The following is a 13,942-nucleotide window of genomic DNA, read 5'->3' as shown; positions in this document are numbered from 1 at the left end:
GAAGAGGGAAAGAGAATCAGTTTGGCGGAGGTGAGGAGGGAGGGCGTTCCAGGACTGCGGGAGGACGTGACCCAGGGGTCGACGGCGGGATAGGCGAGACCGAGGGACGGTGAGTAGGTGGGCGGCGGAGGAGCGGAGCGTGCGGGGTGGGCGGTAGAAAGAGAGAAGGGAGGAGAGGTAGGAAGGGGCAAGGTGATGGAGAGCCTCGAAGCCTAGAGTGAGGAGTTTTTGTTTGGAGCGGAGGTTGATAGGCAACCACTGGAGTTGTTTAAGAAGGGGAGTGACATGCCCAGATCGTTTCTGCAGGAAGATGAGCCGGGCAGCGGAGTGAAGAATAGACTGGAGCGGGGTGAGAGAGGAGGAAGGGAGATCAGAGAGAAGGCTGACACAGTAGTCTAGCCGGGATATAACGAGAGCCTGTAACAGTAAGGTAGCCGTTTGGGTGGAGAGGAAAGGGCGGATCTTGGGATATTGTAGATATTGCATCTTCGACTTTTACTGGTCTCCTGCAGTTGTCTTGTACAGTGCCCTGCACACGGTAGGTGCGGCTCAGTGGAAAGAGCCCGGGCTTGGGAGTCAGAGGTCATGGGTTCAAATCCCAGGCTCTGCCACTTGTCAGCTGTGTGACTGTGGGCAAGTCGCTTCACTTCTCTGGGTCTCAGTTACCTCATCTATAAAATGGGGATTAAATTGTCAGCCTCATGTGGGACAACCTGATTACCCTGTATCTACCCCAGCACTTAGAACAGGGCTCTGCACATAGTAAGCACTTAACAAATACCAACATTATCATCATTATTATTATTATCAGTCAATACTACTGACTCCTGCCCAGACCACCTTTCCAAAACATCACTCAAGACATTTCTCTCCACTCCTCGAAAGCCTCCGGGAGTTTCACCTACAACTCTCCGCTTCTAAGCGTGGCTTTGAGGCTCTCCGTCATAGCAGGAGTGGGGCATTTATGAAGTGCCTTCTGATTTCGATGCACCAGACCCGGGGTGTGGGAAGATACAACAGAAGGACAAGACACATCCCCTGTCCACAAAGAGCTCTAACAGGGAGATTCGAAAATACCTACAAAAAAGTGAACTCAGAACGAATAAATTAAGTGTTCACTCTAGTGCTAAATCTAGCAGATTCTTCCCACCTGACACTTTTTTAAAAAACGGTATTTGTTAAGTGCTTACTATGTGCCTGGCACTGCTCTAAGTGCGGGGGTAGATACAAAGTAATCAGGTGGACCCAGTCCATGTCCCACCTGGGGCTCGCAGTCTTAATCCTCATTTCACAGATAAGGTAACTGAGGCCCGGAGAAGTGAAGCGACTTGCCCACGGTCGCCCAGCAGACAAGGGGCAGAGGCAGAATTAGAATTCAGGTCCTTCCGATTCTCAGGCCCTTGCTCTATCCACCAGACCATGCGGCTTCTCTTCCCGGATCCATCCACTCTTCTCCACCCAAACCGTGACCACTCTGCTCCATGCTCACGTCAGAAGGGGGTTATGTTATTGCACTGGCCTCCTCTCTGGTCGCCCAGCCTCCAAACTCTCCCTCCGATTGCTGAACAGATCATCTTCCTTGAAGCACTACTCACCCACCACAAATCTCTCCACTACTAGGACTCTTCCTTTGGCTTCCCACTTCCCTTCGCATCAAGCAAAACTCTTCATGATCAGTTTAAAGCCTCAGCTTGCCCCAGCTCGCTCTCCTCACCGCTTCCAAGCTCATCCCCTCACTGTCCATCGCTCCCGACTCTCCATCCTCTCTCTTTCACACTGTTCTCCTGGACTGGGATGCCTTCGCCACCCACATTCAACAACCGCAGCACTCCCCATGTTCCAAATTCCCCTCAGATCCCACTCCATCTAATGCGCTTTCTTCAACTAGCCACCTCTAGCATTTGTGTATATATATATAAAATCAACTGGACAGTCAAAACTTGCCCTGATTAGCAGCATGGCTTGGTGGAAAAAGCACAGGCCTAATCCTGGCTCCACCACAAGCTTGCTGGGGCTAAGTCACTTACGTGGCCTACTGAGTAGAGTAAAAGGCCTGGGCATCACAAGGACCTGAGTTCTAATCCCGGCCGTGTCACTTGTCTGCTGTGTTACCTCGGGCAAGTTATTGAACGTCTCTGTGCCTCAGTTAAAATGAAAGGCGGGGATTAAGACTGAGACAGTCTTAAGTGAGACAGGGACTGTGTCCAACTCAATTACCTTGTATCCACCTCAGCACTCAGAACAGTGCCTGGCACATAGTAAGCACTTAAATACTATTTTTTTTATTTATCTTTGCCTTTGTTTCCTTATCTGTTAAATAGAGATTCAATATCTGCTCTGCCTCCTGCTTAGACTATGAGCCCCACGTGGGCTGTGATCACCTTAACACAGTGCTTGGCACAAGGCGAGATTTTTTAAAAATACAATGATTATTGACTGCTTTATCTGTAAACATTTTATGTTCTCGTGCAAACTCTAGAAGAGCGGCACAGCCTAGTGTCTAAAGCGCGAGTCTTGGAGTACGGGGAGCTGGGTTCTAATCCCGGACCTGCCACTTCCCTGTTCTGAGTCCTTGGGCAAGTCACTTTGCTTTTCCGAGTCTGAGTTCCCTCATCTATGAAAATGGAGATAAAATAGCCGTTTTCCTTCTCCTTTAGTCTCCGAATCCCATGTGGGATGGGGGCTGTTCTCATTCTGCTTGTCCTGTAACTACCTCGATGCTTAGTACAGTGCTTGGCACATAGTAAGTGTAAGTAAGTGTGAGGGAAGCTTTGTGGCTCAGTAGAAAGAGCACCGGCTTGGGAAGCAGAGGGCAAGGTTCTCATCCCAGCTCCGCCACTTGTCAGCTGTGTGACTCTGGGCAAGTCGCTTCACTTCTCTGTGCCTCAGTCACCCTCATCTGTAAAATGGGGACTGTGAGCCCCACGTGGGACAACCTGATTACCTTTAGCGCTTAGAACAGCGCTTGGCACATAGTAAAGGCTTAAATACCATCGTCACCATCACCATTTAACAAATACTACAACTCTTTTAAGCTCCTCTGCACTGTTGTACCCAGTGGCTGTCCAATAAATACCTTTATTCCCACCGGAGACGTAAGTGCGTGCCGGAGTTGCCGTTGGGAGATTTAGGGGGTTGGTAATTAGGAGAAGCTGGCATTTGGGGTGGATTTTGAAAGGGATGAGAGTAGGTTCCGAGGTTTTCGGGTGTTTCACATCCACAGGACACCAGGAGCAGAGTCGTGGGTGGACGAGATGGGAGTGTGGCAGTTAGTAGGTAGGTTTGAAGGGACGAAGAGCGTAAGGTGGAGGGAAATGGGCAAGGAGAGATGTGAAGGGAGAATGGGAGAGAGCAAGGTGCTGAAGAGCCTGGAAGCCAAAGGCAGGAGATTCTGCTTGATGTGGACGGAAGAAGAAAACCACCGAGCTCTCCTCTCTCACTGCTCCTAACTACACACACACCTCACAGTCCTCTCAAGCCCCCGCGCCCTCCGACCCCCAGGTCACAACTCCCCAATCTGCTCAGCAAGAAGGCCCTTCCGACAGCCCCCTCCTGACTCGGCCCACAGCACCTATGCCCTCGCAGTGGAGGGAGCCCGGGCTTGGGTTCTAAGATCACTGTCAGCTGTGTGACTCTGGGCAAAATCACTTCACTCCTCTGGGCCTCGGATCCCTCATCTGGAAAATGGGGATGAATACTACTAATAATAATAATGTTGGTATTTGTTAAGCGCGTACTATGTGCAGAGCACTGTTCTAAGCGCTGGGGGAGAGGCAGGGTCATCAGGTTGTCCCATATGAGGCTCACAGTTAATCCCCATTTTCCGGATGAAGAAATAGAGAAATGACCTGCCCACAGTCACACAGCTGACAGGTGGCAGAGACCGGGAGCCCCATGTGGGGCAACCTGGTCACCTTGTATCCCCCCCAGCGCTCAGAACAGTGCTTCGCCCATAGTGAGCGCTTAACAAAGGTCGTCATTATCATCACCGTGGGCACTTTAACACCTATCGATTCAATGAATCTTCTCCTTCCCTTCGATAACTGGGTGCTGTGCATCCCCCTCCCGCCCCCCACATTATTGAAATCCTGGTCCTGCTGCACTCTCTCCAACCCTTAGAGAAGCAGCGTGGCTCAGTGCAAAGACCCCGGGCTTGGGAGTCAGAGGTCATGGGTTCGAATCCCGACTCTGCCACTTAGCTGTGTGACTGAGGGCAAGTCACTTCACTGGGCCTCAGTGACTTCATCTGGAAAATGGGGGTGAAGACTGTGAGCCTCACGTGGGACAACCTGATGATTCTGTATCCCCCCCCAGCGCTTAGAACAGTGCTCTGCACATAGTAAGCGCTTAACAATCACCAACGTTATTATTATTAGAACAGCACTCTACCCCCGGGAGGTGCTCAGAAAATAGCATTTATTGAGTCGGGGCGCCTCCCCGCACCCCTGGACCGATACGAGCCACGCTCAGAAGGCTGCTCCGGCTTTACGGAGCAGGAGGAGGTGGCGATGAGGGACGGGGGTGTCCGCCCCGCGGCTCCATGGGCGGGCCCCAGGCCGAGAAACTAAGGGCCGGACGAGGGCAGGGGAATGTCCGAGTTGGAGAAGGCGGCCGGTAGGGGGCGCGGCCGGGGCGGTTGGGGGGCTAGGGGGCGGGCGGCCGGCCGGCAGGGGGCGCTCACAGGACGGTGACGGTGAGGTTGCGGACGGCGGGCCGCGGGAGGCGACGCAGGCGCAGTGCGGGGCTGAGCCCGGTGCAGGACAAGGTGGCGGCGAGGCAGCGGCAGGGCCCGGCGCACCGGGAGCCCACGTCGGCCGGGGCCGCGGCCCAGCCCGCCAGGGCCAGGACCAGCAGCGGCACCGGCGGGGACGGGGACATGCGGAGCCGCCGGGGCCGCGCCCCATCCAGCCCAACAGGCGGCGCGCGAGAGCCGTTGGCGCCCCCCGGTCACGTGATGCGGCGGCCCCGCCCCGCCGTCACTCGGCGCCCACGCTGCAATCGGACAGGCCCTCGTCCTCCCCGGACACGTCCCGGACCTGCAACAACGCACAGTACAACCCTGGGGCCTCCCCGTAAAAACTGGCCAGGAAGCCCCGCCCCCCCCTCCGGGACCAGTCCACGCCACGCACTCTTGCGTGGCTCAGTGGCAAGAACCCGTGAGCCAGGGGTCACAGGTTCCAATGCGCTCGTCAGCGAGGTGACCTTGGGCGAGTCACTTCACTTCTCTTGGCCTCAGGGACCTCATCTGGAAAATGGGGATGAAGACCATAGGAACCTTTCTCTACCCCAGCGCTTATAACAGTGCTGGGCCCATAGGAAGCGCTCAACGGACGCCACCATCACCTCCGGTCGACACGCCGGTTCCCGCCCTCGGTCAAGAAGCTCTCTCTGCCCTTGTTCGGGGGACAGTGGGCACATCTGATACGCCCACCGAACCGGCATGAAAAAAGGGCGATATCCTCTGGAGCCGGGTCGGTTAGGGGAGCGTACGGCCGATGGTTGCCGTACGGCGTCTTCCACGCCCCGGGGCGAGTCCAGTCAGAACCAGAGGCATGGGGGAAGGTTCAAGGCCTGGGTGTGGCAGAGCTGGGAGTCCTGAACCACCCCAGTCGCCAGCACAACACTCGGCTGAGCAGCTGCACTGGCACTGGGCGGCCCTAAGTCACCCAGACCCCCACGGTGATCACAGAGGCCCTGTGATGCCAAGAGCAGCCTCCCTGTCAAGAGCACCCGGAAGAGCAGGGGGGCTGAGAAGCTTGAGCCCTTGGCTCTAGGCCCAGCTGGGCCAAAGTCAAGGAACTGAGCCTCTCTGGTTCTCTGCCTCCACGTCTCTAAAAGAAGGATAAGACCCCTGCTCTCCCACCTCCCAAGGATGGGCAAGACAAGATCTCTGCCAGAGTGGGCAAGGGGGGGGGGGGGGAGTCAGGGCTGTAGAGTTACCATTGTCCCACCGTCCCACCCCCCCCCCCCCCCCACTGCTCAGCGGCCATGGCTCGGGTGTCCTGAGTGGGAAATGTGCAGTCGGACATAGGCTTTGGTTAAGGTTCACAAGTCTCGCCTGCAGGGACTTCCAGTAAGGAGACTGAGCCCACCCCACCTCCATGCTCTGCCTTGCTCTGCCCTCTGCGGCCCGTTCAGAGACCATAATGGGTGTGGGGAGGTAGACCGCAGACATGCCACTTCCCTGCCCCCACCCCACCCCACCTGAGAGGCACCTATTGGGGCCGAGGTGTCACAGGTTCAGAACAAAGAGCGCCAGGCACTCCTCTCCCATAGCATCGGACAAGTCCGGGCACTCCGTGCCCACGGGGAGCCGTGGGGCTCTTCACACCAATGGGGCCCGGGGGATTTAGGCATGGATGGTCCATGCCTAACCACAAGGACGAATGCCCAGAGGGGTGACCAGCATATGGTTCTTCTGAGAGTTCTGGTGCTGCGGTCGGAGTCCTGAGAGTGCCGAGCTTGGCTGGGGGAGGGGGTCCTGGTCAAACCTGGGCTTGGGCTCCAATGTGGGCTCCCCCTCTCACAGACTGGCCCCACTGGGACCAGGCTGCTGCTGCCGCTTACTCATCACCCCCACCACACACATACATCTCCAACTCCGCTTACCTGGAGCAAGCCCTCCACCCCTTCCTCCATCTCTGAGTCCCCAGAAGATCTGCACTCCACGACTACTTTGCCACTCTCTGAAACACATAGGGGACGAGGGAAGGGTAAAGGGAGCCGAAGCTGAGGACCAGAGCTCAGGAATAGCGCTGGTGGCCGAGCAATCGGGCTTCGGCACCTGAACCTGGGCTACTTTCCCTCCCTCCCTTTGGCAGAAAACAGCTGGATTTCCTCCACACACATTTCCCAGCTGGTAGTCTTCCTTCAATCACGGACCTGAATGGCACTGTCCTCTAGCCTGGAGCTCTCGAGTCACCGGGATGTTGCCAACCACCTTCTGGCTGGCCCAGCTCTGCCCTAGGCCCAGTTCCTGCTTTGGCTTCTTATGAGTTAATGGTGTGAGGAGGAAAACAGATGGACCAAAAACTAGCCCTTGGCTAGAAGGGGGAGGGGGGATTTTCATTTAGAAAGGGCCAAGTGGCCAGGGAAACCCACAAACCGATGAACACAAGGATGCTGGGGCAGCTGGCGGGGCCAGGAACTCATCTAGTGAGTCCCGCTCGGCTTCGCGTTTGCTGATGGGGTTGACAGAGGTGTGGAAGGAGAGGCCCAGTCGGCTGGCCTGGCCAGGAGATCCCAGGCTGTTTGCCAGGGTCAGTGGGACGCAGAGGTGAACCAGATCCCCCACTGGTGTAGACTGCTCAAGTGCCACTGCGCTACAGCTCCGGACTCCTGAGCCCCGGGGCAGAGCTGAGGGCCCAGGAATGAGCCGCCTCTCAGGGCATCAAGCCGCAGTGACAGTATGAAGGAAAACTGAGGCCTCATTGGAAGCTGGGCCTGGGAAAGAACTCAGAGTCACAAGATAACCAAGACTCTTTCTCCGGCCCTGGCGCCCCGAAGATAGGGCAGGCCGACAAGAGTTGGCATGCGGACCGGTGGAATCAGACCTCTTTGGCTGAACCAGCCTCAAAGGCGCAGGCAGGGGGCCCTCCATAAATTCTGAGACTTGATTGACCGACTAGGGCATTACCCCAGGCACGTGACCAGCCGGAACATCGCCGGCCACTGGACGACACCCCCGACATGGACGGGCTAGAGCCGGTCTTACCTAAAACCACAAGCTGCAGCTTTTGAAATGCATTCGACAAGGCTTTCTGAACAGCCAGCTTCTGAGTTTCCTTCACCTTTCCGAGAAGCTCTAAAGGACAGAAATCCATAGCAGAGCTGCCGTCAGCTGCCGGCCACGTGCCCGGTTTCCCCGGGGCGCCAAGCCTGGAGGCTCAGGCTGGAGGCCCCACAGTCGGACTCCATTCCCACAGACAGCAGGAAGGCGGTGTCCACAGGATGGCCACGAGTGGCCTGCCCTCCCAGCCGCCTCCCCTAGGCCTCTCTTCCACTGCCGTCTCTCCCGCTCCCTGCTCCACAGGGACTCTGAAGCTGCCCACTGGGAGAAGAAGGGGCATCACCCACCACCCATCAGCAACCCACTGAGGGTTAGGGAGTAACTGCCCCATCCCCTCCCCTCCCCTCTTCTCTGAGGTTGCGATCACCCACCCTAACCGTTCTGACACCACTTCACTCTGCCCTTCCCTCCTCCATCCCCAGGAACAATTCTATCCCAGCTCTAAGTCTGCCTCCCACCCCTACCCCACCTTCCTTCCCTTCCCCTGCCCTCATCCCACGGGGACGACCAACCCAGCTCTGCCCAAGAAAAAGTTCAGGTCCTGATGCGACTGCCCTGCGCCCTTCCTCCCCTGAGATCCCTGCAGGAGAGGAGCCTCTGCTCTACCAGAGGCAGCTGGAGGGACAAGCAGAAAGCAGGTATCTTGGGGGTGGACCCGGGAGGCTCGGCCCCACCAGCGTCCGCTCACACCCAGCCTGGCTCGGCGGAGGGAAGGGGAATCCTCGGTTCCATGGCTCCGAACGCACCGGCCCTGTGGGAGACGTGCTCTTCGGCTATGCCCACCCCACGGCTCTGACACGCGTAGCCGGGGAGGACCACCTCCACCACGCAGAGATACCGCACTCTCTGTCCGGAACACGGCAGCTCGGCGGCCGAGTTCTCTTGCTCGTCAAAGCCGGAGAGGTTCTGTAGCTGTCGGAGGCAGAGTTTGGGGTTAGGAGCAGGATTCTGGAGAAGCCATGGAATGCTCTCTACCTACCTGGAGCAACTTGGAAAACCAGCAGCTCCCACAAAGAGCTCAGTGTTCAACCCCCAAGACAGGGGGCTGTCTGTGGGTGCCTGCGCACGGCTTCCTAGCCAACCTGCCTCCCCGTGCGTGTGTCCGTCTGGCCCCTCCCGGCCCGACCGCCCACCGTGCAGCTCAGCGTGTGCACGCCACCTCCGCTCACCGTGAGGACACGCTGTGACCATCCATTGAAGCCCAGGTAGTAGTTGGCCAAGTCCCGGCACTTGGAGCTACTCAAGACGAGGTCTCGCCGCTCAAAGCCCCAGTGCCTGGTGCCCGTGCAAACCTGCTCACAAACAAAACAGACCGGCAGCATTATAAAGCCCCAGCCCGAGAGGAGCGGGCACACCCACGCAGGAACTTGCTCCTTTAGGCAGGGTGGCCGTTTCCAAATGGCGTGGTCCACAGCACGCGCTTCCCAACTCACTCAACGGCAGTCAACTATATTTAGTGAGCGCTGTGTGCAGAGCACTGTATTAAGCCCTTTAAGAGCGTACAGTGTAACACAAGAACAGACACATTCCCTGCCCACAACAGTCTAGAAGACTTAGAGTCTTGTTCGCAGAGGGGCTGCAACGGGGGTGAGTCTGCTGCCCAGACAGCCCCATAATTCAATGTCTGTCTCCCCAAGTAGAATGCAAGGTCCTTGTGGACAGGGAACGCATCTACCAAGCTCTGTCGTATTCTGCCAAGCGCTTACTACAGTACAGTATACGCTCAACACATACCATTCGATGACTCAAGTGGGAGAGGGGAAGTTTGCATACTGGTGTCTTTACTGGAGCATTCAAGGGCCCGCTCAAAACTGAAAACAAGCCAGCAATCCTTCCGGACCTCTGCAGCCCCCTCGGGGGGGGCCCTGCCAGGCAAGGAGTCACTTTCTGGGACTACGGCTAGCATAACTTCTTCCTGGGAGCCCAGTACCGCCAAACTGTGCTTCTCAAATGCGGAATGAGCCGCTCACTAGCCCAAATGGCAACTCTCCCAGGTCTTCACCTCTACCAGGTGGAACTGGGCAAGGGTCAAACACCTGCAGAACATCTGATTGTTTCCCACAACCCTTCCAGAACCCCACCCACAGAAATGAAAACTTGGCCACCTTTAAGGCCCTGCATCCGCAGGGCAGGGAAACAATTGTGGCCTAACAGAAAGAGCACGGGCCTGGGGGGGGGAGGGGGTCAAAGGATCTGGGTTCTAATCCCAGCTTTGCCACTCGCCTGCTGTGTGACCCTGGGCAGGTTGCTTAACTCTCTGTGCTTCAGTTACCTCATCTGTAAAATGACATTCTCCCTCCCTCTTAGACTGTGACCCCCTTGTGGGGGGCAGATAGTCTGACCCGATTAACTTGTATCTAACCCAGCGCCTGGGACCGTGTTTGACACAGTAAGTGCTTAACAAGTACCAAAAAAACCCCAAACCCCAGCATGCCAATACACTTTATTTCAGGAACTACAGCTGCAATTGGCAACGGAGTTGGAGCTGGGGAGTCACCGGGGGAAGAGTCAGGGATGGAAGACGGAGAGTTAAGGGTGTTGGACGATCGGCGCTGGGACACGGGGGCCAGTCAGCGATGGAAAGGGGAAAATTACAGGTGATGGGTGGTCTGCGTTGGGTCACTGGGGAAAAGTCAAGTAGCGAGGGGGGAGAGTTAAAGGTGTGGGATGGTTCATGCTGGGTCCCTGGGGAGAGCCAGAGATAATAATAACGATGGTATTTGTTAAGCACTTACTATGTGCCAAGCACTGTTCGAAGCACTGGGGGAGGTACAAGGTTATCGGGTTGTCCCAGGGGAGGCTCACAGTCTTAATCCCCATTTAACAGATGAGGTAACCGAGGTTCAGAGAAGTCAAGTGACCTTGCCAGAGTCACACAGCTGACAAGTGGCGGAGCCGAGATCAGAACCCACAACCTCTGGCTCCCCAGCCCGGGCTCTTCCTGCTAAGCCACGCTGCCTCGCAGGAGCGGGCCAGACTGGGTCACTGGGGAGGAGTGAGGGATGGAGAAGCGAGAGTTAAAGGTGTCAGATGATCCTTGCTGGACCACTTGGGTCAGGAATGGAGAGGGGAGAGTCATGTACCTAATAATAATAATAAGTAGATAAATAAATAATAATAATATATAAAAAATAATAGAGAAGAAGCGTGGCTCAGGGGAAAGAGCCCGGGCTTAGGAGTCAGAGGTCTTGGGTTCTAATGCCGGCTCTGCCACTTGTCACTATGGGCAAGTCACTTCCCTTCTCGGTGCCTCTGTTACCTCATCTGGAAAATGGGGATTAAAAGTGTGAGCCCCACATGGGACAACCTGATGACCCTCTATCTACCCCAGCACTTAGAACAGTGCTGGGCACATAATAAGTGCTTAACAAATACCCACATTATTATTATTAATAATACAACCTGATTACAGCTGGTTTAATGGGAGCTGGACGCGTCACAGGACCTAGATCCTCAAGCTCTCCTTTTCAGTTGAGAAGCAGTGTGGTTCAGTGGCAGAGCCCGGGCTTGGGAGTCAGAGGTCGTGGGTTCGAATCCCAGCTCCACCGCTTGTCAGCTGTGTGACCTTGGGTGAGTCACCACTTCCCTGGGCCTCAGTTCCTTCATCTGGAAGATGGGGATGAAGACTGGGAGCCCTCTGAGGGACAACTCAATTCCCTTGTGTCTACCCCAATGCTTAGAACAATGCTCGGCACATAGTAAGCGCTTAACAAATACCAACATTATTATTATTATCTCACCCTCTCTAAAGTAAATCCTTAGATTTGGATTGGGCCTGAGGGGTCCGACGCTGGGGTGAAGGCGCCTGGCACATAGTAAGTGCTTACGAAATACCAACATTATTATTATTCTCACTCTAGACTTCAAGGCTCTCCATCACCTTGCCCCCTCCTACCTCTCCTCCCTTCTCTCTTTCTACTGCCCACCCCGCACTCTCCGCTCCTCTGCCACCCACCTCCTCAGTGTCCCCCGTTCTCGCCTATCCTGCCGTCGACCCCAGGGCCACATCCTCCCGCGGTCCCGGAACGCCCTCCCTCCTCACCTCCGCCAAACTCATTCTCTTCCCCTCTTCAAAACCCTACTTAGAGCTCACCTCCTCCAAGAGGCCTTCGCAGACTGAGCTCCCCCTTTTCCCTCTGCTCCCTCTCTGCCCCCCCTTCACCTCCCCTCAACTAAGCCCCTTTTCACCCCTTTCCCTCTGCTCTTCCCCCTCTCCCTTCCCCTCAGCACTGTACTCGTCCGTTCAACCGTATATATTTTCATTACCCTATTTATTTTGTTGATGAGATGTACATCACCTTGATTCTATTATTTTGTTAATGAGATGTACATCACCTTGATTCTATTTATTTGCTATTGTTTCAATGAGACGTTCATCCCCTTGATTCTATTTATTGCTATTGTTCTTGTCTGTCTCCCCTGACTAGACTGTAAGCCCGTCAAAGGGCAGGGACTGTCTCTGTTACCGATTTATACATTCCAAACGCTTAGTACAGTCCTCTGCACACAGTAAGTGCTCAATAAATACTATTGAATGAATGAATTATTATTTTGCCCTCTCTAAAGTGTATCCTTAGATGTGGATCGGGCCTGAGGGGTGGCCGCTGGGGTGAAGGCGCCTGGCACACAGTAAGCGCTTGAGAAATGCCAACATTATCATTATGATGATTAGTTTGCCCTCTCTAAAGTGAATCCTTAGCTGTGGATCGGGCCTGAGGGGTGGGCGGCGGGTGGAAGGCGCCTGGCCCCCCGGTCCCGCCCCGGCCGCCCCTTCCGCGGGCGGTCACCTTCACCGGAGATTTCTGGAAGAGGGTCCGGCGGTGACAGGCCTCCCGGGCCCTGCGGGCGTCGCGGGCCGAGTAGAAACTGACGACGGCGTGGAAGCCCGGGGCGGCTCCGGACGCGTGGGCCGACACCCGCACGGAGTAGAGGAGGCCGAACTGGGAGAAGACGGAGAACAAGGCGCGCTGGGCGCGGGGGGCGGGGGGAGAGGGGGGTCACCGAGGGGGCCGGGAGCACCCCCCAACCCGCCCGGCCCCGGCCGCCCCCCGCCCCGCCCCGCCCCGCCCCCTCACCTGCAGGGCGTCGGCCGAGGGGCCCGGGCTCAGCCCCCACACCAGCAGCGTCTTGCCGCCGCCCGCGGGCACCACGAAGCGCAGCAGCTCGGCCATGGCGCGGGGCCCCGGAGCGCCGCCCGGGGGAGGAGAAGCGCGGTGGGTGGGTGGGCGGGCGGGCGAGCGGCACGGCGCCTGCGCAAACCCAGCCCCGGGACGAGCGGGAACTTCAACTCCTAAGGCGGGTGGCGAGGGTCGCCCATTACGCGGCGTCCACTGGGCCCCGCCCACCAGGTCACGTCCGTCAGACTGTGCCCGTTAGGCCACGCCCACCATGCATCGCCCCATTCGGCCCCGCCCATTAGGCCCCGCCCACCAGGTCGCTTTTCCCGGACTGAGCTTTCCCTTTTCCTTTTGCTTCCTCTGCTGCCTCTCTACCCCCGCTTCACCTCCCCTCAGCTAAGCCCCCCTTTCCCCCCCCCAGTTTCCCTCTGCTCCCTCTCTGCCCCCCCTTCACCTTCCCTCAGCTAAGCCCCTCCTTTCCCCCCCTTTCCCTCTGCTCCTCCCCTTCTCCCTTCCCCTCCCCTCAGCACTGTGCTCATTTGTATATATTTTTATTACCTTATTTATTTTGTTAATGAGATGTACATCCCCTTGATTCTATTTATCACTATTGTTTCAATGAGATGTACATCCCCTTGATTCTATTTATTGCAATTGTTTTTGTCTGTCTGTCTCCCCCGATTAGACTGTAAGACCATCAGTGGGTAGGGACTGTCTCTATCTGTGGCCGATTTGTCCATTCCAAGCGCTTAGTACAGTGCTCTGCACATAGTAAACGCTCAATAAATACTATTGAATGAATGAATTGAATGAATGAATGTGTCCATCAGGCCCCGCCCACCAGGTCACGCCCATTAAGCTGTGCCCATAAGGCCTCGCCCACCAAGTCACGCCCGTTAGACCCTGCCCATTAGGCTCCGCCCACCACGCCCCCATTAGGCCACGCCCACTAGGTCCCGCCCCATCGTGGCTCAGTGGAAAGAGCCCGGGTTTGGGAGTCAGTGGTCATGGGTTCGAATCACGACTCTGCCCTTTG

The 13,942-nt window shown here is 56.5% G+C and overlaps 2 protein-coding genes across 4 annotated transcripts in view; both read right to left on the bottom strand.

Annotated features, from left to right (window-relative positions):
* Positions 1 to 4,899, bottom strand: part of LOC100087479 (leucine-rich repeat-containing protein 37A2) — a 57,482-nt gene extending 52,583 nt beyond the window's left edge. Inside the window, exon 1 of the mRNA XM_029074690.2 lies at positions 4,682 to 4,899. Coding sequence (XP_028930523.1) covers positions 4,682 to 4,878 — 197 coding nt within the window. The 5' untranslated portion in view covers positions 4,879 to 4,899. The remainder of the gene's footprint in view (positions 1 to 4,681) is intronic.
* A 51-nt stretch (positions 4,900 to 4,950) lies between these two features.
* Positions 4,951 to 12,999, bottom strand: RDM1 (RAD52 motif containing 1). Of its 3 annotated transcripts, none has more exons than XM_039913653.1 (7): positions 12,865 to 12,999; positions 12,577 to 12,756; positions 8,959 to 9,081; positions 8,536 to 8,701; positions 7,715 to 7,804; positions 6,610 to 6,686; positions 4,951 to 5,036 (listed from the first exon to the last, which is right to left on the bottom strand). In XM_039913653.1, the coding sequence occupies exons 1-7, from the start codon at positions 12,958 to 12,960 to the stop codon at positions 4,977 to 4,979; spliced, it is 792 nt and encodes a 263-aa protein (XP_039769587.1). In that variant the 5' UTR covers positions 12,961 to 12,999; the 3' UTR covers positions 4,951 to 4,976. The 3 variants fall into 3 exon arrangements, with proteins under 3 accessions (XP_039769587.1, XP_039769588.1, XP_039769589.1); XM_039913654.1 differs by having other exon boundaries at positions 12,577 to 12,729; XM_039913655.1 differs by lacking the exon at positions 7,715 to 7,804.
* Positions 13,000 to 13,942: the final 943 nt, after the last annotated feature.

The sequence above is a fragment of the Ornithorhynchus anatinus genome, chromosome 11 (genome assembly GCF_004115215.2).
Source record: "Ornithorhynchus anatinus isolate Pmale09 chromosome 11, mOrnAna1.pri.v4, whole genome shotgun sequence".
Classification (NCBI taxonomy): Eukaryota; Metazoa; Chordata; class Mammalia; order Monotremata; family Ornithorhynchidae; genus Ornithorhynchus; species Ornithorhynchus anatinus.
Note: the sequence above shows the minus strand (reverse complement) of the source record. Positions and strands in the feature narration are given on the sequence as shown.